General features: G+C 39.5%; 2 protein-coding genes and 1 non-coding gene across 4 annotated transcripts; 1 reads left to right on the forward strand and 2 right to left on the reverse strand.

Moving 5' to 3' along the window:
- Positions 1-133: 133 nt before the first annotated feature.
- trnai-aau (transfer RNA isoleucine (anticodon AAU)) lies at positions 134-207 on the reverse strand. The gene has a single exon. It is a non-coding gene; the product is annotated as a tRNA-Ile (tRNA).
- Positions 208-677: 470 nt separating this feature from the next.
- On the forward strand, positions 678-24,194 carry LOC148892947 (uncharacterized). Of its 2 annotated transcripts, none has more exons than XM_089006631.1 (12): positions 678-790; positions 13,174-13,271; positions 15,128-15,183; positions 15,270-15,323; positions 15,586-16,476; positions 16,863-16,956; positions 17,839-17,960; positions 19,258-19,378; positions 19,463-19,599; positions 20,109-20,257; positions 21,587-21,735; positions 21,964-24,194. In XM_089006631.1, exons 3-12 carry the CDS (start codon positions 15,130-15,132, stop codon positions 21,990-21,992), a joined length of 1,800 nt encoding a protein of 599 aa, XP_088862757.1. In that variant the 5' UTR covers positions 678-790; positions 13,174-13,271; positions 15,128-15,129; the 3' UTR covers positions 21,993-24,194. The 2 variants fall into 2 exon arrangements, with proteins under 2 accessions (XP_088862757.1, XP_088862759.1); XM_089006633.1 differs by having other exon boundaries at positions 700-790; positions 13,170-13,271.
- Positions 1,315-6,710, reverse strand: LOC148892948 (uncharacterized). The gene is made up of 10 exons (XM_089006992.1): positions 6,554-6,710; positions 6,201-6,255; positions 5,968-6,012; positions 5,712-5,771; positions 5,382-5,441; positions 5,272-5,301; positions 5,111-5,176; positions 4,924-4,989; positions 4,740-4,802; positions 1,315-3,808 (listed from the first exon to the last, which is right to left on the reverse strand). Exons 2-10 carry the CDS (start codon positions 6,252-6,254, stop codon positions 1,550-1,552), a joined length of 2,703 nt encoding a protein of 900 aa, XP_088863118.1. The 5' UTR covers position 6,255; positions 6,554-6,710; the 3' UTR covers positions 1,315-1,549.
- Positions 24,195-24,648: the final 454 nt, after the last annotated feature.

Genomic DNA, 24,648 nt, shown 5'->3' on the forward strand with positions numbered 1-24,648 from the left:
AGTAGAAAATGCGAGAAAAGATTAATTTACTTTAAATTTGACATGTTCCCTAACAAGCGCAACATTTCAGAAAGAAATCTTTACGTCCGCAAAGAAACCACTAAAATAAAAAAATAAAATAAAAAATACACTGTGGCCCGTACGGGGATCGAACCCGCGACCTTGGCGTTATTAGCACCACGCTCTAACCAACTGAGCTAACCGGCCACTGTACAAAAGTGAGTCAAATCAATAATTAATAGATCAACTACACAAATGTGCAAGATAAAACACTTTGGCAAGAGACGCTCATTGTATTTTTATGTAGTTGGGAAGAATTGACTTTTGCTTGAAGCCCAAGTTTATCACCGGACTACCTTTTTTACCATGACAAAAAAGTCTCGCCAAGCCCCAGCGGCACGCTTTTCCACAATGCACATGTCATTTGTCTATTAGCATCCCCTACCGGTAAAACGTCATAAAAAGCGCTGAAAGACGACAAGCAAGCACGTCGTGTTTACTGACTGACGATCTTGAATATTTAATTTACAGCGGTTGTATTAAATTTATCCGGTCTACTTGATATCTAATTTAAAACAGATTATTTCCTTACTGACAATGTATTGTAGGTGTTCAAATAACTGACATGTTTCGGCGTATACTTCCGTCGTCGTCAGAGCGGGGGCGTGTCTTGCTTGTCAGATCTGATAGGTAGGTCACACCCTCATAGCAACACCAACTGAAAATGGCGCGTCACAACAACATCCGTGACACTCTGACGAACGCGGAAGTATACGCCGAAACATGCCAGGTATTTGAACACTTACAATACACTGCCTGTAAGGAAATAATCTGTTTTAAATTAATTTACAGTGGGTTATTTCCCCCAAGAGGGTTTTTTTTTGGAGGGGGTGGAGGCTAAAAGTCACAACAGTTTAATATTTTTCATAGGGTCTGCACCAAATGAGTGTTTTGTATTATGGACCAACATAAATTATACCAGACTATAGTCTATTGCATATTTTTGCAACTGGTATTGCTTATATATTATAGTCGGTTGTTAAGGTTTTTTTACTTGTCAGAGAATTAAGTGTAGGATTCATGGTAATGTGTATTTTAGAACACTGGTGTATTGCTTCAAATTAAGACAACCGATTTATTGAGGTAGCATTTGCCTATGTTTCCTGATGAGTGAAGAAGATGTGGAACTTAATGATATTATCTTTACTGTATAATAAATAATACATTTTTAATGTTCGACAAGACAAACCAAACCCAACAGCATGTCCCATCAATCCTGCTTACTGGTTATGTTTAAGGATGACACAAGCGAAATAAAAACTTAAAGATTTATTTTCATAAGGCACATACAAATTGTAGTAACCCGTATAGATACACTTTGCTGCCACGTAGATGACAGGAGAACAAAATCATTTCAGTAAACACACATGGTATGATGCCAAAATTAACATTCAGGAGTAGTAAAAAATAGCTTATGGTCCACCTGATACCACTAGACAGCTTCTTCAACAGTTTTGAAGTTAATATGAGTGAGTTGTTTTCGGTGAGGTCATCTTCTCCGCAAGCGAAACTCCATGTCACCTTCCTCTGGCACCATGAGATGGTTCACTGAGTAGTGGGTGTCGTCTCCTATGTCCTGGAAGAAATACTCTTCACTTTCACAGCTCTCATCCCCATCCTTGCAGTCTTCGTCTTTACTTTGATGCACCTCAGTGCTTTCATGACTGTTGTTGTCTTTGGCCTCACTACTTTCACTGCTCTGGTGGATTTTGCTGTCGCTGTCTTTGCGGCTTTTACTGCTTTCCTGACTGGATGCATTGCTTTCACTACTAGTGGAGTCATCATCGTTCATGGTGTCACTGGACTCACTGCTTTCGTCACTTGTCGAGTCACTATCCTTTGTTCTTCTGCTGCTTTCTCGGCTAGTAGTGTCGCTGGATTCACTGATTTCGTTACTTTTGCTGTTGTTGGACTCGCCGCTTTTATGCGCCGTGATGGCACCGGCCTTTGTGGTTCCGCTGTTATGACGAGTGGAAATTTCACTGGACTCGCTGCTTTCATTACCGCTCGTGTCACCGGATTCACTGCTGTTACTTGTGATGTAACTGGTTTTGTTGGTCTGAACGGTTTCTTCACTGGTGCTCTCACTGCTGTCAATCACACTAACCAGTGAGGTCTTGAACTCATAGTTCATTTTACTGAGCTTGACTGCATCACGAGCTTCACTATTGGGGTTATGACCGGACCTAGTGGTTTCCTTACTGTCTACACCTGCACTCTGACCACCTTTGCTTTCATGACTTGTGCTGTCGCGAGTGTCATTTGTTTCACTACTTTCACTACTGGCACCATCGTCAACCTTGTTGGCTTCCCTACTATTGTGTCCACTTTTGCTTAGAACTTTAGTATCTAATGGGGCTTTAATAGCATAACCTTTGCCATTCATTTGACTCGTCCCACTGCTGGTGCTCTCATTGGACTCACTACTGTCAACGGCCTTACCAGTATCACTGATGTCGCTGGTCACATTTCCATTGCTGTCAGCTCTAGCTGTTTCAGTGGTCACGCTGGTCTCAACTGTTTCTTCGCTGCTGCTCTCACTGCTGTCGGTCACATCAGTTCCCAATGAGCTCTTGGTAGAATAGCTAACTTTGCTGACCTTCAATGTCTGATGGGCTTCACGGCTGGAGCCGTGTTGAGTTTTAGCAGACTCAATGCTTTCCTCACTGACACTCTCACTGCTGTTGACCGTTTCAATGCTTTCTTGACTTGTGCTGTCACGAACGCCACTTGATTCGCTGCTTTCACTACTGCTTTCGTTGCTGGTTCTGTAATTATCCTTGCCGGTCTGACCAATTTGTCCAATGATACCCCCACTTTTGAAAATAACTTTATTCACTAATGGGCTTTGGATGATAGAACTTTTGTCACTGGTATGATTTAATCCATTTCTGTCACGGGTGCTCTCATTGGACTCACTGCTATGACTGGCCTTCATCGTATCACTGATGTCACGAATCCCACTTTCATTGCTGTCATCACTAATGATATCCGTGGTCACGCTGGTCTGAGTGGTTTCTTCACTGATGCTCTCACTGCTGTCAATCGCATCACTTACCAAAGTGCTCTTGATGGCCTGACTCACTTCACTGACGCCATCTGTCAACTGGGCTTTATGACTGGCTCGAGTGGACTTGATGTTTTCACCAGTGGCACTCTCGCTGCTGTTATCCACCTCAATGCTTTCATCACTCGTACGGTGATGAGTGTCGCTTGTTTCACTGCTCTCACTCGTGGTGTCCTCGCTGGCCTCATGGCTTTCACTGTTGGTTCCATGAACACCCTTGGTCTGACCAGGTTGTCCGTCGTTGCTGCCACTTCTGTAAATAACTTTGTTCACCACATGATTCTTGATGGTATAACTTTCGTTATCAATTTGACGTGGCCCATTATTGTCCATTCTGGTGGTCTCATTGGACTCGTTGCTGTCACTACTGGTGGCTTTGCTGATGTTACTGCTCTCTGTGCTTTCATTTGAGCCGTCTGCGCTCTGTTTGGTTTCACTGCTGATGCTCTCACTGCTGTTAGTTTCATCGCTTGCTCCCTGGCCCTTGATATTATGGCTCATGTCACTGGCTTCAAGGCTTTCGCTACTGACACTCTCATCACCGTCACCAGTGTCAGCTGTGTTGCCAGTATTTTTTCCTGTGTCCTCTTCTTCGCTGGTGGTGTCACTGATGTCAGCTGTGCGCTGCTCTGACTGACTTAGGGCTTGGTTGTCAGTACTCGTAGAAGCTGGATTCCAACTCTGAATAAAAAAAGCCTTTGTGTTACTTGAGACATTTTTATATTGTAGGTTACATGTCAGTATGCCACAATATGGCCTGCATTGCTACATTCAGGTGTGCAGAAGCCAGCGGCATCCGTTCGTTTCCTAGGCCTTATTCACTATCCTTTTTTAAACGTTTTTGTTCAAAGCAAGATGAGAGTTATGGTACATCTTAGACTGGTTGCCAGCCAAACACGAGGCAGCTATAGCCAAGCAACTATTCAAACGCACATTCCAACATAATGATGACCTTGAGTCCTCAATGAATCAAATACACATGTATGTAATAGGAAGTGAGAAAATACTCATATATATATATATACACGGGGGAACGTGCACACGCCTTCAGAAAGGCCGGATCTGTGATTTCAACCCTGAACCTCAAAAATTTGAGGCAGTCTTGCTAATTACTTGACCAATGTGCTGCCTGGATGATGGATTATCGACATAAATACATTTGCATCATGCCAGCGCAGCAAGAAAAGACCTTTTACCTGAATCTTCAGTATTTTGTGAACACAGCCTTTAGATGTTCTTATTATTCCCATTGCTACATGCAAATTATTTTACAAGAAGACACATTTGGATGTCTAGGATTTTTGACAAATTTTTTTTACAACATATTTAAAAAACTGTAATGCACCATAGATCCAGGGCAAAGTCAATTTCCGTCACATAGTAGAATATCTGTCCAATTAACTTTCCATGGAATACTCATTGTGAATTTTGAGGCAGATAAAAACAACTGTGGACACGATAAAAGTCTTAATTTGAAGTTTGTATGAAGCGGAATCACAAAAGAAAACAACATGCGTGTAGTTGTTTAATTTCTAAATAACCTCAAAACAAGTGGAATCAATATCATTCAAGATAATGCCTGAAGTTACCTAAGTCTTATTAAGTTAATCACCTTTTCATACTGTTGGACGTAATATTGATTGGACTGTGGATCGTGGGAACCTCCACTTTGAGCCTATAAGAAAAAAAGAGGCAATTGATGAACATTATTGTCATGTTCTAACAAAATGCAATGAAACATCTCAAAATTGTATCCTCAATAGGAGAAACTCATTACTGAATAATGTGGACGTTACCTGCTGGTAGTAATGGTACAAGTACAGCTGATAAGCCTGTTGATCATACGAGCCTCCAGTTTGAGACTGGAAGAAATGAACAGAGATTGAAACAGTTAATTATACTCTTGAAAATAACCACCATTGAAGGCTTAGTACTGGCAGGTGTAAAGAAATACAGTATGCTGAATATATTTTAGTAAATTACCTGCTGGGTGTACTGGTCGGGGTAATGTTGGTCGGATTGTGGATTATAAACACCTCCAGTTTGAGACTAAAATAAATTAAAAGAGACATTTACTGAAACTCTTCAAGCATCTGGTGTATCCATGGAAGATTCACGGTTGTAAAAATACCAAAAACACTCACTTGTTGATATTGGCGATTTTCTTCAGAGCTCTGAAAGCAAAAAGAAGAGGAAACCTCAAAATAGTGATTTCAAAACAAGAAAATCATCATTTTAAAAGGTATTAATGTACCTGCTGATGGTACTGGGAGGGGTTATGTTGATACGATTGTGGATCATGTGCACCTCCATTCTGGATGGGAAAAAAAATAAGACAGAAATAGGGGACCTTTCATGATTCTCTTTAACATGAACAATTTCTGCTGTAATCTTGTGAGGTATCAGAAAATCATTAATCGGCCCACGCTGGGGAAATTTGCAGTCCACAGCAGCAATTTGAAAGGGGATGGAGTGGTGGTGGTGGTGGGGGGCATACAATGCAATTTCCCCCCCAGATATCCCTCCCCCCTGCAAATAAGAAAATATTTTGAATATAAAATTATATCTAAGTTCAATAAATTACCTGCTGGTGGTAGGTGGAATGTTGATAGGATTCTGGAACATATGAGCCTCCATTTTGAGACTGAAATAACAGGATGAGAATGAGATATTCAATGGTACTCTTCATCAACTCCAGTGCAATCTATGAAATCTCTTGCTTTCTGCTGCAGACGTTTTAAAAGTGCGTAATGACCACAGCATTAATCTAATGATATGCTTTATTCCAGCGTTAAACAAATTTCGCAAAAAAAAAAAAAAAAAAAGCAAAAAGCACTCACCGATTCACTTGATTCGCTTGACTCCGCCACGCCATTAAATGAAATCTGCCAGAAAAAGCAATAACATGACCATCTTTTGTATTGTTCTTGAGACCCATTTAACATATAGCCTTACGTTTAACATGTCATATTAAAATCAGGTTAGCACTGACTTCCTTGTTTTTCTTGAAAAAATTAACAAGTTGACTTGAAACTAACAATTGTACTTATTTTTCCCCAAAATATGTACTTACAGGTTTGGCAAATACTGCCCCAATAAGGCAGATTGTTAGTCCGATGACCCTCATTCTACAATACACATTTAAATCACATTAAAGTCAAAGTTAGCTGTATTGTCAAATATGCTCATTTGCATGACATACAGCACAGATGGATCATACTCAACAGAGAGAGAAAGCAGTGAGTGAGTACGGTAACGTCATTCCCTTATTATTGTTAGAGACATAGCTCAGGTTAATAGAGAAAAAAAGCAATTAATTGCATTTAAATTTCAACTACTACATAATTGTAAGATGATTCAATGTCAAGAAACATGCAGATACACTGAACTGACTAAAAAAAATACAAAGTCAATATCCAATCTTACCTGATTAGAAGCGATCAAAGCTTAATGGATAATCTTTTATCGGTCAAACGGCAAGTGAAAAGCTGTCAGAGCTTTGGCTTATATGTGACAGTGAGCAGGAGAAGCCAGCGCCTATTCTGAACTGCGAGTTGGTAGTTGGGACATGCTGGAGGACACCCCAACAGCGACTGTATATATGCGGACCAAAAAGATGTTTCAGTTACATCACTTCCTTCCGGATTTCTCCTCTGTGGACACGCCAAGCTGTATTTGTGCCACAGAGCCAACTCAAAACACATTTTGGCGGGATGGATGATGAGTACACACACAAACCACAGACATACACAACAAACACGCGTGTGTGCGCGCTCACAGACATACACAAACACACACGCACGCACAGACTTGTAGCAAAATCCAATTGATGCACTTTAAAAAAGTGTCATAAAATTATGGAAAAAAAATATTGTCATCAAGTACATTTTTACAAGTCCAAAACCAAAAATTACAGACACTTTAGCTGGAGCCTAAGAGTTAGAAGATAGACACATAGTGTTGAATTTTATTCAGACTCAACGCCCAAGAGGCACATTTAAATTTTAGTCATACTCTGCCCCCTCACATATTTCACTCAAAAGTGAAATATGAGCAAACTATTGGGCTTGTGTCCCTTTGGAGAGAAAATAAGAAGCTCACACCTACACAGAACGGAAACATGGCATAGGCGACGTTATGTTTGTTTCCTGTTAACTTACATATTCACCACTTCAACCAAAAACTGCCATCTTGTCTATGATGACAAAGTTTAGCAGACGGTGTAATTTGTTTGTACTCACTGTTCTATATTCTAAATATATGTACAAGTTTTGAGTCTAATTCAAATATGATCTTGTTTTTGTGACATCATTGTTCATTTTATTTTAATGTATTCGCAAGCTAAAGCCCAGCATATACATTTCGTCCCTCGTGGCTTTAGAAAAAGAATGATTTAATCTTCATTACTTAAATTGCTAAAATAATAACAGTTGTCTTCTCTTCCTTTCGCGTCAAGAGGTCGTCGCCACAGCAAATCGGTGTCCTCCAACTTTCGAGGTTTGATTCGCATGTTTGTTTTGGCCAAGCTTTTACGTCGGATGCCCTTTAAGCACACAAAACTGATTAAAAGGAAAATAATAAACAGAAGAATAGACAACCATCAATAAATACATAAACAAACAAACAAACAAACAAACAAATAAACAAATATTCAAACATTTCCCTTTAAATTTAAACAGCATATTTTACTTTATTTTCTAGAAACATGAAGAAGTGATATGTTAAGAAAACGACATCTGAACCATCATAACAATTTTGCCGGAAAAAGTAGCACATTTGAGTAAGCCTGATTAAAAAAATAAAATGCAACCATCCACATCCATACATCCACCCAATATCAAAATCACTTATGATTTTGACCTATTTTACTCCTCTATGAAATGAAGTCCAACGGCATTTTGCCAGCCTATATGGAGCATTCGTGTACCGGCGAGCTGCAATTGTCGTCGCATTCGACAATGTAATGAATTATTTAGCATCCCGAAATACAGTATAGGGAGGAAAAAAGGAAGGGACATTATAGAGTTTTAAACCAAAAAATAAAAGTGAAAAATAAAAGAAAAACATTAAAAAAGGTCAGAAAATGGATAGAAAACAGTGAAATTTAGACTCGTTTGAACTTTGATAATTTAAAAGCAGAGTGTAGACTGGAAGGTTAAAATATCCCATCAATCAGGCTCCACAAATAACCCGCACAAGTCATCTGTACGCTTGATGCAAAAAGCTATCAACCCAGCTAAACAGATCGCAATTGATGAAGAACTCGATACAATTATCACAGAGAAAGCCCCTAGAAGGGGATCATTCCTCAAGATGGTGAAAGAAGCCAATGTTCCTCACCAAGTGTTTAATGCTGATGAAACCGGCCACTCCATTCCATCAAGCCATCAACGACGACCATCACAAACGTAAATAAAATGACTTTATTGTACAGTACAGTTTATTTCTTTAATCATAATACTATAGCACATTTATTATACATAAAATAAGGTATATTTTGTGTAGTTTTGAAGCTTAGAAAATTAGAAAGTAGAAAATTATGTTTTCTGGGAACGGATTATTCTCATTTTAATGGTTTCCTATGGGAAATCAATTTTTGGGATACACACTTTTCGCCTTACACACTCTGTCTGGGAACCAATTAAGTTTGTAAGCCAAGGTCCCACTGTATAGATATTATATGTCGTCAGGTTACAGGGTGATGAATAAAACATGACTAAATCATCATTTTATTATGTAACCCATTGTGTGTGCGCATTCGGAAACCTATGGTGAAAGATATAGGTTTGTTCCGATGTAACCAAACTCTGTTTTTGGAACTGTGGGATTTGTCTGTGGAAATAAGATATGTAAAGTATGATACCTAAATAAAAAGGTCTACGCTTCCTGCCAGAGTCTTCTAAACGTTTCCTGACTGTCCATATATGGTCCGTCTTTAAATAAAACGAAATAATTCCTTGTTTAACCTCCTTGGAGTTTGGCTATGTACGCGAAACATGTAATTTGGGTTGGGGATGTTCACTGAAGTCTGGAGCACTTTTTTTGAGAACCGCAGCCACCACTCGGTGTCCTGCTTTAGAAAGGGGCGGAGTGAGACCAGGTTGATTGATGCTTGTTGTGGCATGCAGACCTGCGGTTTACTCTGTCTGGGTGTTCGCCGTGTGGTTATGTGAAGTTGTGTGATGCGTTTGTCCTTCACAGTCAAGGATACTGTGAATTTACGTAAGGGGAATAACTTGATGCAAGTGAGCATTTGCCACACACTTGACTTTCTCTGTATCATCCGTTGGATCAGAGGGAAGAATTACACTTTTTCAGAAAAGTGTAAAAACCATTCGGTTTTCAACCAAAAATGTCATATTTTTTTATGCCCCGGTATACAACCGAAATTTGGTTCTCAACCAAACTGAGTGCATCTGAATGCATCACTCGACTACCCTGTGCTTCCTCATACGTCACTTCCTTATATGTCACGTCTTCCTCATTGTCTCATTGTGATCGACGCATTAGTAGTGCTGTTGTTTTATTTTAACGAAAATGCAGACATATTTGGTTAAGATCTCCCGAATAGTATGCTTTTAAAGCAAGCAGAGGATTGTTTGAAAAGTTAGTGTGTCCTGTGTTTGCCCAAAGACAGCTGGGATAGGTGCCAACACACAAGAAAGATATAGAGATTTTTATGTACTGTTGATGTTAAAAATTAGTGAAAATAAAAGTTTGTTTTTATAGACTTTTACACATGACGTGCTCTATTATTACGTTTTTATCCGGTTTATGCGATGAAATAGTTAAAAAGTTGTTTTCTAGACTTTGAACGGATTAAGATTTTTCACATTGATTTTAATGGAAAGTGCTGTTTCGGTTTTTGAACAAATCGCTTTTTGAACAGGTTTCTGAAACGGAGTATGGTCGAAAACCGAGTTATCACTGTATTTGTATTGAGTGTGTTGAATATATTTATTGAATTTGGATTGGATTGGATGCACCTTTATTCGTCTCGCAGTGGAGAAATATACTATATAATAATAATAACAATACATTTCATTTATAAGCACCTTTCAAAACTCTCAAGGTCACTTTACAGTCATTGGATCTGTTTTTCTGTGGGTGAGCAGTGGCAGCCACATGCGCCAGCGTTCACTCAACTCGGAATAACTCGATAAGATAGAAAGTTAGCTGGCTAGCTAATAGATAACTAATAGCTAGCTAGATAGCTTTCAGATAGCAAATAGCATATGGCTAGCAAATATATAGCTAGCTTAGTAGCCAGCTAACTATCTAATAGATAGAGAATAGAATGACTTTAGCAGAAAAAATGAGTTTCTCAAAGTGAGAGTTTACAGCCGAGGAAGGTTGGATGCATCACAACTAATTTTTGGAACTCATGTGTATACGATTCATAACGAATTAACAAACATGGCCACTGTCACGATCTGGTTGGCGACCAACGGGTGGCGCTGTCGGCCCTGCCTGCAGCCGCACAGGTGTTGGTCGTTCCAATCAGTGGCAGTTAAAAGGGCTCCCGGCATGATCATTCGGTGTCGGGTCATTTTATGCATTGTGTACTGTGTATGTGTTTGCTTCACCCTGTCAGGTTTGTTTCATCTTGGCAGATTTTTACTCTCGGTTTTCTTTGATACTTTGTATTTTTTTTTTGTCAGATGATTTTGATGTTTTATATTTTGTTCCTGCTGACTTTATTTTAATACAATTTGTCAAATACAACCTGCTGCTTGTTTTGGGATCCACCACCATCACCACCTTGCAAACCGTGACAGCCACCAACATATAAATCCTTTACAGTATTATTATTATTATTAATATAAAATTGTTAGCTTTCAGTTCTCTACACGTCACGTCTCCACTCCCTTCTCATTTATTAGGACTCTAATGCATGAATGTGTCCAGTTTAAAGGGTGAGGGCTGCTGGGGACACACTGAACTTGTTTGACAAATTGTGTCTTTGTGAGTGTATATTCCGTACATGTGGGCAATTATTTCCGAAACATCAAGTTACAGCTGGTGTTGACAGCTCCGCCCACGTCTGACCTTGCTCTTGTTTTGTCTTCATACTTTCCCAGAAAAGTGGTTGCATCCCTCAACTTCCACACAGTTCACTAAATATTGTTAGATTATAAATGTGACCATATATTCCTGAACAGCATATTTTTATTAACATCATAAGCGTTCTTCATTGCCAGCATAACCAATTACAGTAAAGTCTCGTTATATCGATATCGGATATATCAATAGTCCCGGTTATATCGATACTATTTCTATGCACGCACGGAGAAAATTACATGCAAACAGGGTCGGATATATCGCTAGTCCCGGTTATATCGATATTTTTTCGGACTCCCTTGAATATCGATATAACGAGACTTTACTGTATCATTAATAATATGCACATGATTGATAACTCAAAACAATCAACCAAACAAAGAACCAATGTTCACACTAACATTGTGGCTCAAGCACACACTTGAAATGTTTATCCTTCCTCTCTTATCCAAATGCACTCTTTTAATATACAGTAGTAGATTCTGGTTAAGAATTTGAACTCTGTGTTTTGAAGAAATGATCGTTGATGACCTTTTCTTGAGCAATAGGTCTGCAAAGTGGTTGAATCCCTCCCCACAGACTTCAATTTGACCAAGCAAGTAGCACATCATGTTTTCGGTGACGTGTATTTTTTAGTCACTTCAACTGGTATTAGAGCAATCATGGTTAGGGAACGAAAGGACACCTTAGTTTTTGCCCATTTCTACTTTGGGTCTACTTTTCTGAGCAGGACAAACATGCATTTCTGCCTTACACAGTTATCCATTTTGGTTTCAAGTTCGAACATTTTGTGACTTTGGTCCTATATTTTTAATTTACTGTGTTGAGTGAAACGTATTCTTTCCATTGAAGCCATTCTCAAAGAGCAGTTGACGGCTAAGAGCTGACTGCGGAACCAGATCCAGACCTTGTGTCAGCATCTTGGTCAAGGGAACCGGCCGGATATGAACTAACATGTTTTTGGAATGTGGGAGTAGACCGGGGAACCCAGAGAAAATCCACAAGGGCGTGGATAAAGCATGGCACTAGAAAGGCCAAAAAGTCCGATTTTAAGCTGCCATGCCATCAAAGAAGTGGGATGAATTCTCAGTATGGTTACTGATTTACTTTAGCAAAGCTGACTTTGTTATGTATTCTATTTCTTTTATAATGAATGTTTATATTGTCTCCTTAATCAGACTTGTGAAATCACAATTTACTTGTCAAAGAAACGTGAGCCTTGCAGCAGAGTAATGCATATTTTCATTTTTCTGTCCAACGCAAGCAGTAGAGATGTCACGGATTCAAATACTGGCATGAGACTTTCATTGAATTTCATTTTGTTTGGGAAGTGAATTTATACTAATAATACATTTAATTTCAAGCGCCTTTCAAAGCTCTCAAGGACACTTTACGGCCACAGACAAGCATAGATACAATAATCAATAAAATACAATTATAAATAGAATACAATACAATTATAAACAGAAACAAGAGATAGAGCTACACAGAAAATGCATGTTTTGAGATGGGATTTGAAGGTGGGAAGAGAATTGATGTTACGAATGTTGGGGAGGAAGTGAGTTCCAGAGTTTGGGGGCAGAGCAGCTGAAAGCTCTGTCCCCCATCGTGCTGAGACGGGCAGGGGGCACACAGAGGAAGAGGATCTGAGGGAACGATAGGGAATAGAAATTTGAAGAAGGTCAGATAAGTATGGAGGGGGGCAAGGTTATGGATCGCTTTAAAAGTATAAAGAAGAATTTTAAAGATGTTTCGATGTGAAAGGTTGTTTGTTTTTCTTATGTACATGTACATCATTTCTTGCTCAAAGTGTTCAGAATATATGAAGGCAGCCAATTAAACGGATGCTACGTAGGATTTTGCTCTTGCTTTCTTGTGAGCCCCAAACCATTTGTTATCAATGTGTTGGCGCGACAGACCCATTCAATGTACGTGTGTGTGCGGGTATGTGTGTGTGTGTGTATGTGTGTGTGTTTGTAAGTAAGATCCCCGATTGGGATACAAAAGGACTTCTTCCCAGGTTGAGCAGAGACACACGTTGATGCCCGTGCAGGAGTCCTATTCTTCTTCCAGCCAATTTCAGGTATTTTTTTCACCACACATCAATGTTTTATACAAACATCAATAATTTGTCGCACTGGCCAATTTGCTCACATGCATTGTAGCATTTGCTGGTATGCTTGTATTATGGCTTCTTTTAGTTGAGGGTGACTATTTTTCATCTGATACTTTGGGATATCTGTGTATCACCAATAGGGAATAGATACTGCTGTGATGTGAACTGCAAGTCCCATTGTCGAAACTGATGGTGAAAATGTGCATGTTGATAAATGCGGTGTCTGAACTGGAGTCAACAACTAGTTAGTAGTCACATCATGAATACCCCTCGTCACCAGTACATAATTATCGCCGTTTATGTAACCCATATATTAATGTGACAGACATTCTCTCAGGTAAACACTTTTCTGTAATTGCAGCGTGAAGAATTTGCAGTCATCACCAGAGTCGATCAGGTTAAAAGATTCTGTCATCAGGCCACAAACGATAGATCATAATTACACTGTCTTACTAGACTAGGAGTTGGTGAAGTATGTCTGAGGGAGAGGTATGAGTCGCTTTGTTCTTTAATCTGTACAATAATCGATATTCCCGCCATATTTGTTTTGTCAATGTAGCCGTTTCATTCTAAGATCCATGAAATAGATCATATTTGTTAATTGAAAATGAATTTGTGGTAATTTCTTTGAATACGTGGCTCATTTGTTTATTTTGAAATCGCAAAAATTGGGTCACATTTATTTCACATTTACACTTGATTTTTTTTAATTTATTGATCAATCTAAAACACTCTCTGAAAAAATTCCTGTATAGTGATGGTTTTATCGCTGTAAGGATAAGACTTCCATTTTATGTAATAACTGGCCCATCTTCTTGTTTTGAAACGTTCTTGAGCAGATGTCCCCACACTTCAAACTCCTTTCATTTTTATTTTTTAATGAATGAATGCATGTATGTGATGACACGTTTAAAAGACATGTTCAAGGAAAGGATAATCCCTTTTATGGTACTAATAAAAACTCAATTGACAAAGTGATATTTAAGAAGGTGGATGAACACACTATAAATTCTAAGCATTACAATTACTTGAATAAGAGTATAGACATAATATTCATACCATATATTCTGATTTAATTTTTTGCACACTACATAGCTGTGCCTTGACTTGATCTGCTTGGGTTAACTGGATCAGACCAGACTATTTTGTTCCCATGAACAGACCCGCCAACGTCTGCTTTGCTTCTGCTTTGAAACAACAACCAAAAGTGACTGTGGACTTAGTGGACTTTTTTCCAGTCTGGTAGCTGCGTCTTGTTTACTTTAGCCACGAAAGTGACTTGAGGTGAAGCCTGGGCTAGCTGCCATGATGATGGGGGACGGCTTTGCACACAAAAAAATATTTGTGGCAGTGATGTAGTCTCTCTATTGCACGAGCATCAAAGTCAAGGCTCGGGGGCAAAATTTGGCCCGCCACGTCATTTTATTCGGCCCGCGAAAGCAAATCAAGCATGTCAAGTGCCATGATGCTTGCTGAAGTCCAAACCAAAATGTCAAATTGTCGCATGTAAGCCACAATAACAGTCATTATTTTTTACTTCAAATTTGAAAATGCGTTATTAATTAATTTGTTGTGCACTCTATATGTAATATGTGGAGGGGATTAAACATTCTAATGGCTTTTCCAAATTCATAACGGCCCTCGAGATTAAACCATAACTATAATGTGGCCCGTGGCAAAAAAAATGAGTTTGACACCCTTGGTCCATGGGATATTGGTTCGAGTTGTCCTTCTAAGCATTTTGATTCTCTTTTTTTTGTCAGTAGTGATTGATGAAAAATTGACATGCATGTTTTCTTTTGTGTCTATTTTCATCCTTTCAGGCATGAAGGCCTGCGTAGTATTTCTTTGCCTTCTGGCTGCAGTATTCCCTTTATCTGTGAGTGAAAAATTAATTATTTCAGACAAGTGAATGAAGTTGCAAAATACAAAGGCATACTTATTCACATTTAAAATGCTATACAGGTAGAAAATAATCGTCATGGAAAGCAGAGAACGTCACACAAGGTCAACAAAAAGGTGAAGCCAAGTCCTCCAAAATATTTTTTTTTAAAACATCATTTAGAATTTTGAAAGTCACTTATAAATTGAATATATTATGATTATTATATTATTTTATTTTTATTTTATTTTTATTTTTATTTTTATTTTTATTTTTATTTTTATTTTTATTTTATTCTTATTTTTATTATTATTTTGTTTATAATTATAATTTTAATTTGTATTATTATAATTATTATTATAATTATAAAATTGCTTTATTTTTCCTTGCTCAATTCAGGACATTGCCATTGACGAGTCCTACAAAGCACCAGTCTTACCCACTATCGTAACTGTTGAAGCCAGTAACCAAGAGCAGGAAGAAGGTGAAACAAGCGCGGAAGACAACATTGCTGTTGATAAAAAGAGCAGCGCATTTGAGATGACGACGATTAAAAGTGAGGCCGTGCTCCTGAGTGAGGACGATTTTGTGGGCCTCATGGAAAAGGAAGTAGCAGAAGAGGAAAATGAAGAAGAGATGGAAACGGACGTTGAAAAAGAAAACTTCAGACTTCCAGAAGAAATGCAGGAAAAGATGATGAGAGATGAGCGGTTCAAAAATGAGAGCGTGGGGAGTGGCGAAATGTTGGTGGAAGAAAGCAAACAGTCAGAAATGGTGATGAAAACCAATAAAAATGAGGATGACTCATTGGGAGGAGACAATGTTGCATTTTTGGAAGAATCTGAAGACACCACAGAGTCAAAGATATTGTCTCCTCTTGACTATGCTGGTGACAGTGCTATAATGCCACCTGTGCGGCTAATTCCAGACAACGGTGCCACCCACTCTATTTCTACATTGGCTACAAAAGAGGATAAATATGCTAGTGGAACCTTAGATGACCACGTGATGCAAAACAGTCAAGGTACAGAACACCAAGGAGGGTCAAATAAGGATCAAACCAAAGATTCTCTGGCACAGTTAGCTGGAAAGGACGAGGTGATAAGTAACGTTGAGAGTGGAGACAATATCCACGGAAAGACACAGAGACCAAAAAAGCATCAAAGAACAAGGAAACACTCGCCACAAAAGGAACAAAACCAAAATGATCAGAAAGCGACTCATGAAATGAGAGGAGGACCCAATAACAGCACAGTACAGAAGGCCAAAAGGAGAAGAGCAGGACAATGGGTATGGCACACACAGTGTCGCATCCAAAGTGAACACTTGTAACTCACTTCTATTCGGGATCAATCAAAAATTTCTCCATAAACTCCAACTAGTCCAAAATGTCCTGGACTAAAACAACATTTTTTAGTGTTCTGATTGAATTACAGTAAAGTCTCGTTATATCGATATTCAAGGGAGTCCGAAAAAATATCGATATAACCGGGACTATCGATATATCCGACCCTGTTTGCATGTAATTTTCTCCGTGCGTGCATAGAAATAGTATCGATATAACCGGGACTATCGATATATCCGATATCGATATAACGAGACTTTACTGTATAAGCAGATTAAACTGCTAAATTTGTCTGCATTGAATGTTTTCCTATGTCTGATATATCCAACAGAGCCATTTAGTAGGTGTCAACCCAGTGCAGATAAGGGCCAAAGTGGATCTCTACCCGAGCGCAAGGTTCTCTCATCCCCCAGAAGCCCCTCCTGGTAGGTGTCAGCCTAATACTGCAGCATTCTCTACATCAACGGTGTAAAATTCTTTTTTTTTTGGCCACAGGCCCGATTGTAGTTAAGGTTTCCTCTAGGGGGCTGTTTATCAGAATCAGAATCAGAATCAGAATCATCTTTATTGCCAAGTATGTAGAACACACAAGGAATTTGTTTCCGGTAGAACACGCTGCACTAGTATCGTTGTCAAAAAAACTGCTAAGTGGCACTATACAGTTCCATTTTGGCTACTGTTGAAAGAGTTCAAAGAGTTAATGGCTTGGGGGAAGAAGCTTATGAATTTGGGGAAACTATTAGAATGTTTAATTCCCTCTGCATATTACATACAGAGCATACAACAAATTAATGAATAACTAGTTTTCAAATTTGAAGTAAAAAAAATAATGACTGTAATTATAGTTTTGCACACAACAATTTGAAAATTTTGTTCGGACTTTAGCAAGCATCGTGGAATTTAACTTGTTTGATTTGCTTTCGCGGGCCGAAGAAAATGTTGTGGCTGGCCAGATTTGGCCCCTGGGCCTTGACTTTGACACCTGTGCTCTACATCGTCTCAATCAACAGTCTCACAAACTGCTGAATGGCACATCTAACCAAAACTTCAGCATGAGCAGAGCCATTCTTGCTTCACGGCTGCAAGCAAAACACAGCTCTGCCAGCTTAACGAGTGAATGCGGAGAGATCAGGTTGAACTTTGTCACTGTACGAGTTTGAAGGCAGATGGAATGCAGAGAATTGTGTTTTAGTGACAGTTCACTGGTCTTCCTAGCAATCACATACATAGAAGTCAAGCCAACCAGTCACAAAACACCATGACTGACATTGAGCCAAAGGAATTTGGAATATTGTTTTATGTTTCAGATCCCTGCGATGACTTCCGCTGCAAGCGTGGAAAAATGTGCAAACTTGATGAGGATAAAAAGCCGAGCTGTGTCTGCCAGGAACCTTCAGAATGTCCTCCCAGTTTGAATGAGTTTGATCACGTAAGTCTGAACCACAATTCATTTTATAATATTGAGCAGTCCTTTATTCAGGCGACAGTACGCGGAAGCTCTGATATGAGGAGGCCGAAAATACCAATCTTTTGGGAATGTTAAATGTATCCTAAATGGCGCCAGAGAATATCTGTCCATTTATTTCAATAGCAAACGTCAGATGTGCCAAACTTATTTTTTTTGTCACGGTCCGCATCATAGTTATTTGGGTCAGTGTAGGCCACCTTATATCAGCTTCTATCAGGGGTGTCAAACTCATTTGACATGGTCTGCCACATATGACCTCGGTCAATGTCAAGTGGGCCGCACCATTGAAATGATAGCATACATGCTATAAATAAGCAAAATATCATGTCTTTCATTAGTTTCGGTGTATTCTGCGATGGTATTCCTCGTCAGGCTAATATTGGCAAAAGCGTGTCGCTTGTCGGGGCATACAAGTTAAGCTGCCTTCAACATGCATCGTCTAACAAAGTCATCGCCGGAATACAGCTTTGATGCTAATGCTATTTTGCTAGCAACTACATAGTTGGCTTTTACTGCTGCTTCACTGACTTTTTGGCTCTGGGTGACAGTTGACTACTGTTTCCTTAGCCCCGCCAGCAACTCGTCCAACTTGATGAATGGCCGAGTCCTATTTTTTGCTGTGACGAGTCTGACATTTTGGCTAATGAGGGTGTTGAAACCGCGATGGAAAAAAATCACAGCGGTTGAAAAAAAAGCTGCTGTTTTCTTCAACGCTACTCGAAACAGCACCAGTCTGCCCCCTAGTGGACAATCCTTGAATTCCACCTCATTAAAATATGAATTCAGTGTCGTTTGTGCATTTTTTTTCCACTTCTAAATTATCTTGCGGGCCTGATCAAACCACCTTGGGGGCCGGTTCCGGCTCGTGGGCCATATGTTTGACACCACTGGCTTATATGATCACACAATACCCAACAAATTGATGGATATATAGTTTTACAATTAGAAACCAATAAAAATAAATGATCCATTCATTCACACTCACATTCACACCGACAGTATAGATGGAAAACTGAGTAGTTTTTGCATGTGTGTTTTTGATCATGAAAGAAACGATGCAGAAAGGCCTCAGTTGAGATTTTGACCTTCTCAAGTGTGAGGCAGAAGCACTAACCCCTACCACAGTATATTGTCTGATAAATGAATGCATTTTTATTCATATCAGTATACTTCAATGTCATGGGTTCCCCAGTCAAACAAACAGCACTTCATAATCAGACAATCGCTTACATTTCTCATTGCCTTTTGATTGCTGAAGGTTTGTGGGACAGACAACAAGACGTACAGCACTTCGTGTGAACTCTTTGCCACGAAATGCAATTTGGAAGGCACCAAGAAGGGGCACAGACTTCATCTGGACTACACAGGGCCGTGCAAATGTGAGCTGGCATATACAATCTGTTTAAATACAGCTTCATTGCAAATGAATATGACCTCGAGCTCTCATCTTCTGTCTTGTTTAGTGATACTTCCATGTGTGGACACCGAGTTGGTCCAGTTCCCGCTGCGAATGAGAGACTGGCTAAAAAATGTGCTGTTGCAACTTTATGAACACGACTCAATGTCCCCTGGCTACCTCACCGCCAAGCAGCGATTCAGAGTATGTTTAGTGCTCTAAATAATATGGAATGTCCACAAATGTTAAAAATTCTGCGTCTTCTATCCTTCTAAGTCAAGAGTGTCAAAGTCATTTTTTTGCCGCGGGCCACATTGTAGTTACGGTTTCCTCTCGGGGGCCGTTATGAATTTTGGGAAGCCACTAGAATGTTTAATCCCCTCCACATATTACATATAGAGCGCACAACAAATTAATGAATAACTTGTTTTCAAATTTGAAGTAAAAAATAATGACTCGTATTGTACTTGACAATGAGACAATTTGAAATTTTGGTTGGGACTTTAGGAAGCATCATGGAATTTCACACGTTTGATTTGCTTTCACGGGCCGATTAAAATGATGTGACGGGCCAGATTTGGCCCTCGGGCCTTGACTTTGACACCTGTGCTCTAAGTTCTCTCTCACTATCGAAAATAAGTGACAAAAAGAAAAGCAATCAGCCACATACATTTAACTCATGGCTAGGAAGTTGTTTGGACTGTATCTTACAGGTGAAGAAAATCTTTGAGAGTGAAAGACGTCTTCATGCTGGTAATCACACTGATGAGCTACTGGCTCAAGACTTTGAGAAGAACTACAACATGTACATCTATCCAGTGCACTGGCAATTTGCTCAACTGGACCAGCATCCCTCTGAAAGGTCAGTTTTACCACATGTGGTGACACTGACACTGAGCAAGGCCACAATCGGAGTGTTGTCAAGTTTACTTTGATTGTGTATGCATATCACAACTATGTTAGTGTATGTTGGATATTAGTGTAGCTATTTTTTTGCTAGCAAAGAGGCAACTCCGGTGGGTTGGACATGTTATCCGGATGCCTAGCTGCCGCTTGCCTCGACAGGTGCTTTTTGGACAACTCTTGTCAGCGAATAGGAAGCCTGGTGGTCCTAAGCTGCAATACAAAGAACAGCTTAAACATACTCTAAAACACGGGTGTCAAAGTCAAGGCCCGCGGGCCAAATCCGGCCCGCCACATCATTTTTTTTCGGCCCGCGAAAGCAAATCAAACTTGTTAAATTCCATGATGATTGCTAAACTCTGAGACAAATTGTCATATTTTTGGATGTCAACCACAATAAAAGTCATTATTCTTGACTTCAGATTTGAAAACCAGTTATTCATTAATTTGCTGTGTGCTCTATATGTAATATTTGAAGGCATTTAAACATTCTAATGGCTTCCCCAAATTCATAACGGCCCTCGAGAGGAAACCATAACTACAATGTGGCCCGCGGCAAAAAATGACTTTGACACCCCTGCTCTAAAGAAATGCAACATCAAGCCCAGTGATCTGGAGTCTGCTGCAGCTAACAGGCCACTTTGGCGTTCCTTATGCCATGAAGGTGTGACACACCTTGAAGACAAACGCATCCAGAGGATTATCGTGCAGCCTGGTCCGGGCCTCACGTTTCCTGAATGTGCCAGGATTTGTGGCTCCAGAATCGGGCTTCATAGTCACATACAGTGGCATCGCCGCAAGCAACAATAACCACTGTCCAATACCCCACATAAGAATGGAAGCTATGTCATCTTCGACTTCGATGGACTGCCAAGAGAAGAGAGTGTAGCTATAGCAACATCCTGCATGAAACATGTACTTTTGGACATTCTCTACAGATATGAACAACATTTACTACATTGATTTATAATATCAATAGGTTTTAGGTAACATTTCATGAGGTGTAAGTACGTACGATGAAGTCCATTTGGAGGGGCTATATAATTTCTATTCCCACTGACTCAGTGAAGTGCAAATGGATATGACATTACGAAATTTTGAATTTGGCTAACCGCTTAGCGGTTTGAATCAGTCTTGGGTGTATCCCTCCTCTTGCCTGAATTGATCCCACCCCAAACCCAAATGAAGTCAAGTAATACAATGTAGTAATAGTCAAGTAATAAAATGGATGGATGGAAGAACTATACAGTTAAGACCAAAATAGTTGATGTTACTCTCTCCCTTGCAGAATGCTGTCCCATTCAGAACTGGCCCCACTCAGGGTTCCTCTGGTACCGATGGAGCACTGTACCTCTCGCTTCTTTCAAGAGTGCGATGCCGACAAGGACAAGCAAGTGTCCCTTACAGAGTGGACTTCCTGTTTTGGCATCAAGAGCAGTAAGATCACGCAACACACACTATCTTCAATTTGTCTGAAATTTCATTGCAAATAATTTAATAACTTTGAGAAAATCATTAGGGGGAGGAGAGGAAACACTTGTTAGCAGCCTTTCTTTAGCACACCGTATTGTCATTGATTTATTGTTTGGATTTTCTACTTCTGAATTCATGCACATTATTTGTAATTTTCAAACCATTACTGCAAATGATTCTGTCTTTCCACAGATGACATCGATGTCAACCTTCTCTTTTGAGGATACACAGTAGCTCACTAATAGCTGTCTAAACATGGCAGAAGCTCCAACAGTTCTATTAAAATGCCCCAGAGTTATACAATAAATGAGTCAAGGTACTGAGACACACTTTTAATTCCTTAACCAAGGGTTAGGCGAGAACTCATAATTTCCTATAATTCAAGTATTATACTGTAATTAAGACATTTTGGGAAAATCAGGCTATTAGCTGTGTGGGTAAAGTTTTGGGAATATCATTTTCTGTTCCAGCATGACTGTGCTTAAATATGGAACAGTGATCAGCAAACAGTTTTTGTGGCTAGCTTACATGTATTAAAATGAGCAAAGCACAAATTCCAACATCCTGTAGAAATCTGTTCGAGTTGCAAACGACAGTTTACATTTTCTTTATTTGACTATACAATGACCTGGCATCCTAGTGCCTTATATACGAGAACAATATACTTCCTTTTATTTTTTACATTTGATATTTTAATGGTAGTCACCACTGCGGCAATCACTTTTTTTGATTGTTTAATGAAAGGTTAGAATTAAACCCCCCTTTTTTAGCATTCCAAGCAGGGTAGACCTTTAAGTAGAGAGTGTGTCACGTAGCACTGTCGCAGGCTTCCTAATTACTTTAATTAGTGTTGAATAGATTATTTTGCAGCCTAGGTTATATTGGAAAATTGCTTCTGAACTATATGTTACTTTGCTTTAGAATGTGTTTGTTTTTACACACTGTATCATTAAAAGATAAATGGAACACACATTGTGTAGTTTTGTCATATTGGTAGATCCCTGTTACAAAAAAATCTACCATGTTTCGCCCGAGGATTAAAGCTCAAGATTCTGTAATGGCATCAGCTCCAATCCTTCATTGATCCATCCATTTTCTAATTTATTGATTATCGCGAGGGTCATGGGCGTGCTGGATTTGGACACCCTGAACAGTTTGCCAGCCAAATGTAGGACACGCATATATAAAACAACAATTCGCACTCATAATCGCACCCATGGGGCAACTTCGAGTGTCCAATTTACCTACTGTGCAAGTTTTTGTAACATGTTTCCTAAAAATGATAAATATTGTCCAAATGATTGCCTTGACATCCTGTGTTGAGCTCCAATAGCTCCATACTGAGAGTTGGTAATACAATACAATCAGAGAAAGGAAATCCAGTCTTCATTTTCTTCTCCCGGATAAAGAATGTCTTGAAATACCTTCTTTTCTTTCTGTACTGGAAGCTGGTTTGTCCTCAGAACGTGCTGAGGCATATCTCAACAGAAATAAACCAGCACCACAAAACAGTGACAATTTTGCTCACACACTGACCTAAGTCAATGGATTGTACCACGTATTTTCTGGTGGAGTGCCTCAGAAGGTTGAGACCTCTCAAGTACGCCAAACAGGACCTGAATGAGTCGTAGCGGTTGGTTGCAGTAGTCAATGCTGGTGACGGCCCACAGGTGATTGTAGGACGTGAATAGCTCAGCACTCGATGGTGGCTTTAAGTTGGACGTCAAAATCAGGAGTCAGCGGGCAGCCCGTCACAGAAGGATCACTTGCCACATGGATGATGATAAGGAACGATCACTGAGGAGAAGAAAGAATCAAAAAGCATGCAAATAAAAACAAATAATGAAACAAATTCAACAAACAGGACTCCAGTTGCCTTGATTCAACCTTTGCAGATTACTATGACCTGAAGACTACAGACTCTACAAAGACATCAATAAAAAGCTACATTTGTCATCAACTCGAGGGCAACTACGCCACCTGTGTTTTCCGAAATTCTAGAAAGACATTTTGAAGGCTGATTCCTTTGATATCTTCAAAGGCTCCTCCTCAAGTAGCATCGAGGACCACATAAACCATGGAGGATTTGTACAGGCCTAATGTGAATTTGGACACCACGTGCAGCCAAGTCCAATCGAAAATGTGGCCTTTGGTTTTGGCCAGCCTGTGGATTGGACACAGCCAATGAGCACGCAAGCGTGTGCGCTGCTTGTTATAGGTAAACATGTCGGAAGAGATGTCATAATGCATTCTTTTCCAAAATATTGCTCGCTGTGACCAGCGAGCAAACCTCAATGTAAGCGAAATACATTGGATTGAGCGCCTCATTATATACAAAATAGCTAAAAATACTGTTAATAACACTCCACAAAAGTTGTCATACTAGACAGACTATTTGAACAGTGCAAGCACAAATAAATGACATTTTACCGAGCTGTTTGTGGTCAGCCTGGGTTGATTAATGTCAAATGCACTTGGTGTTTTTTCTTAATTGGTTGTGCGGTATGACTCAACCGATTTTTTTTTTTTTTATTTAAAGGGGAGTGAGGAAGACTGTGGGACTGAATTCTAAATTAGTGATTAAAACATGTACACACTCTATAGTATTTAGATTTGATAGATTTATTGCCAAATGTAGGAGCAGCAACTTGGGTGGTAGCTGCCCCAATTCCTTGCCACCTTGTAAAACCACCTCTGATTTTGGCTCAACAAAGAGTTGGAAAGCAAGGATTTCAGAATCTGGATCTCATAATGCGAAAAGACAGAGTCCCGACTGTTGAAATGAGTTGGATTGAAATTGAAATGAGTCTGGAATCACTTTACTGACCAAAAAACAGACCTCCACCACATAGGGTGTTTACGTTGTTTACTGCGGTC

This window comes from Hippocampus bargibanti, linkage group LG10 (genome assembly GCF_051943395.1).
Source record: "Hippocampus bargibanti isolate YZ-2025 linkage group LG10, ASM5194339v1, whole genome shotgun sequence".
In the NCBI taxonomy this organism is placed as follows: domain Eukaryota; kingdom Metazoa; phylum Chordata; class Actinopteri; order Syngnathiformes; family Syngnathidae; genus Hippocampus; species Hippocampus bargibanti.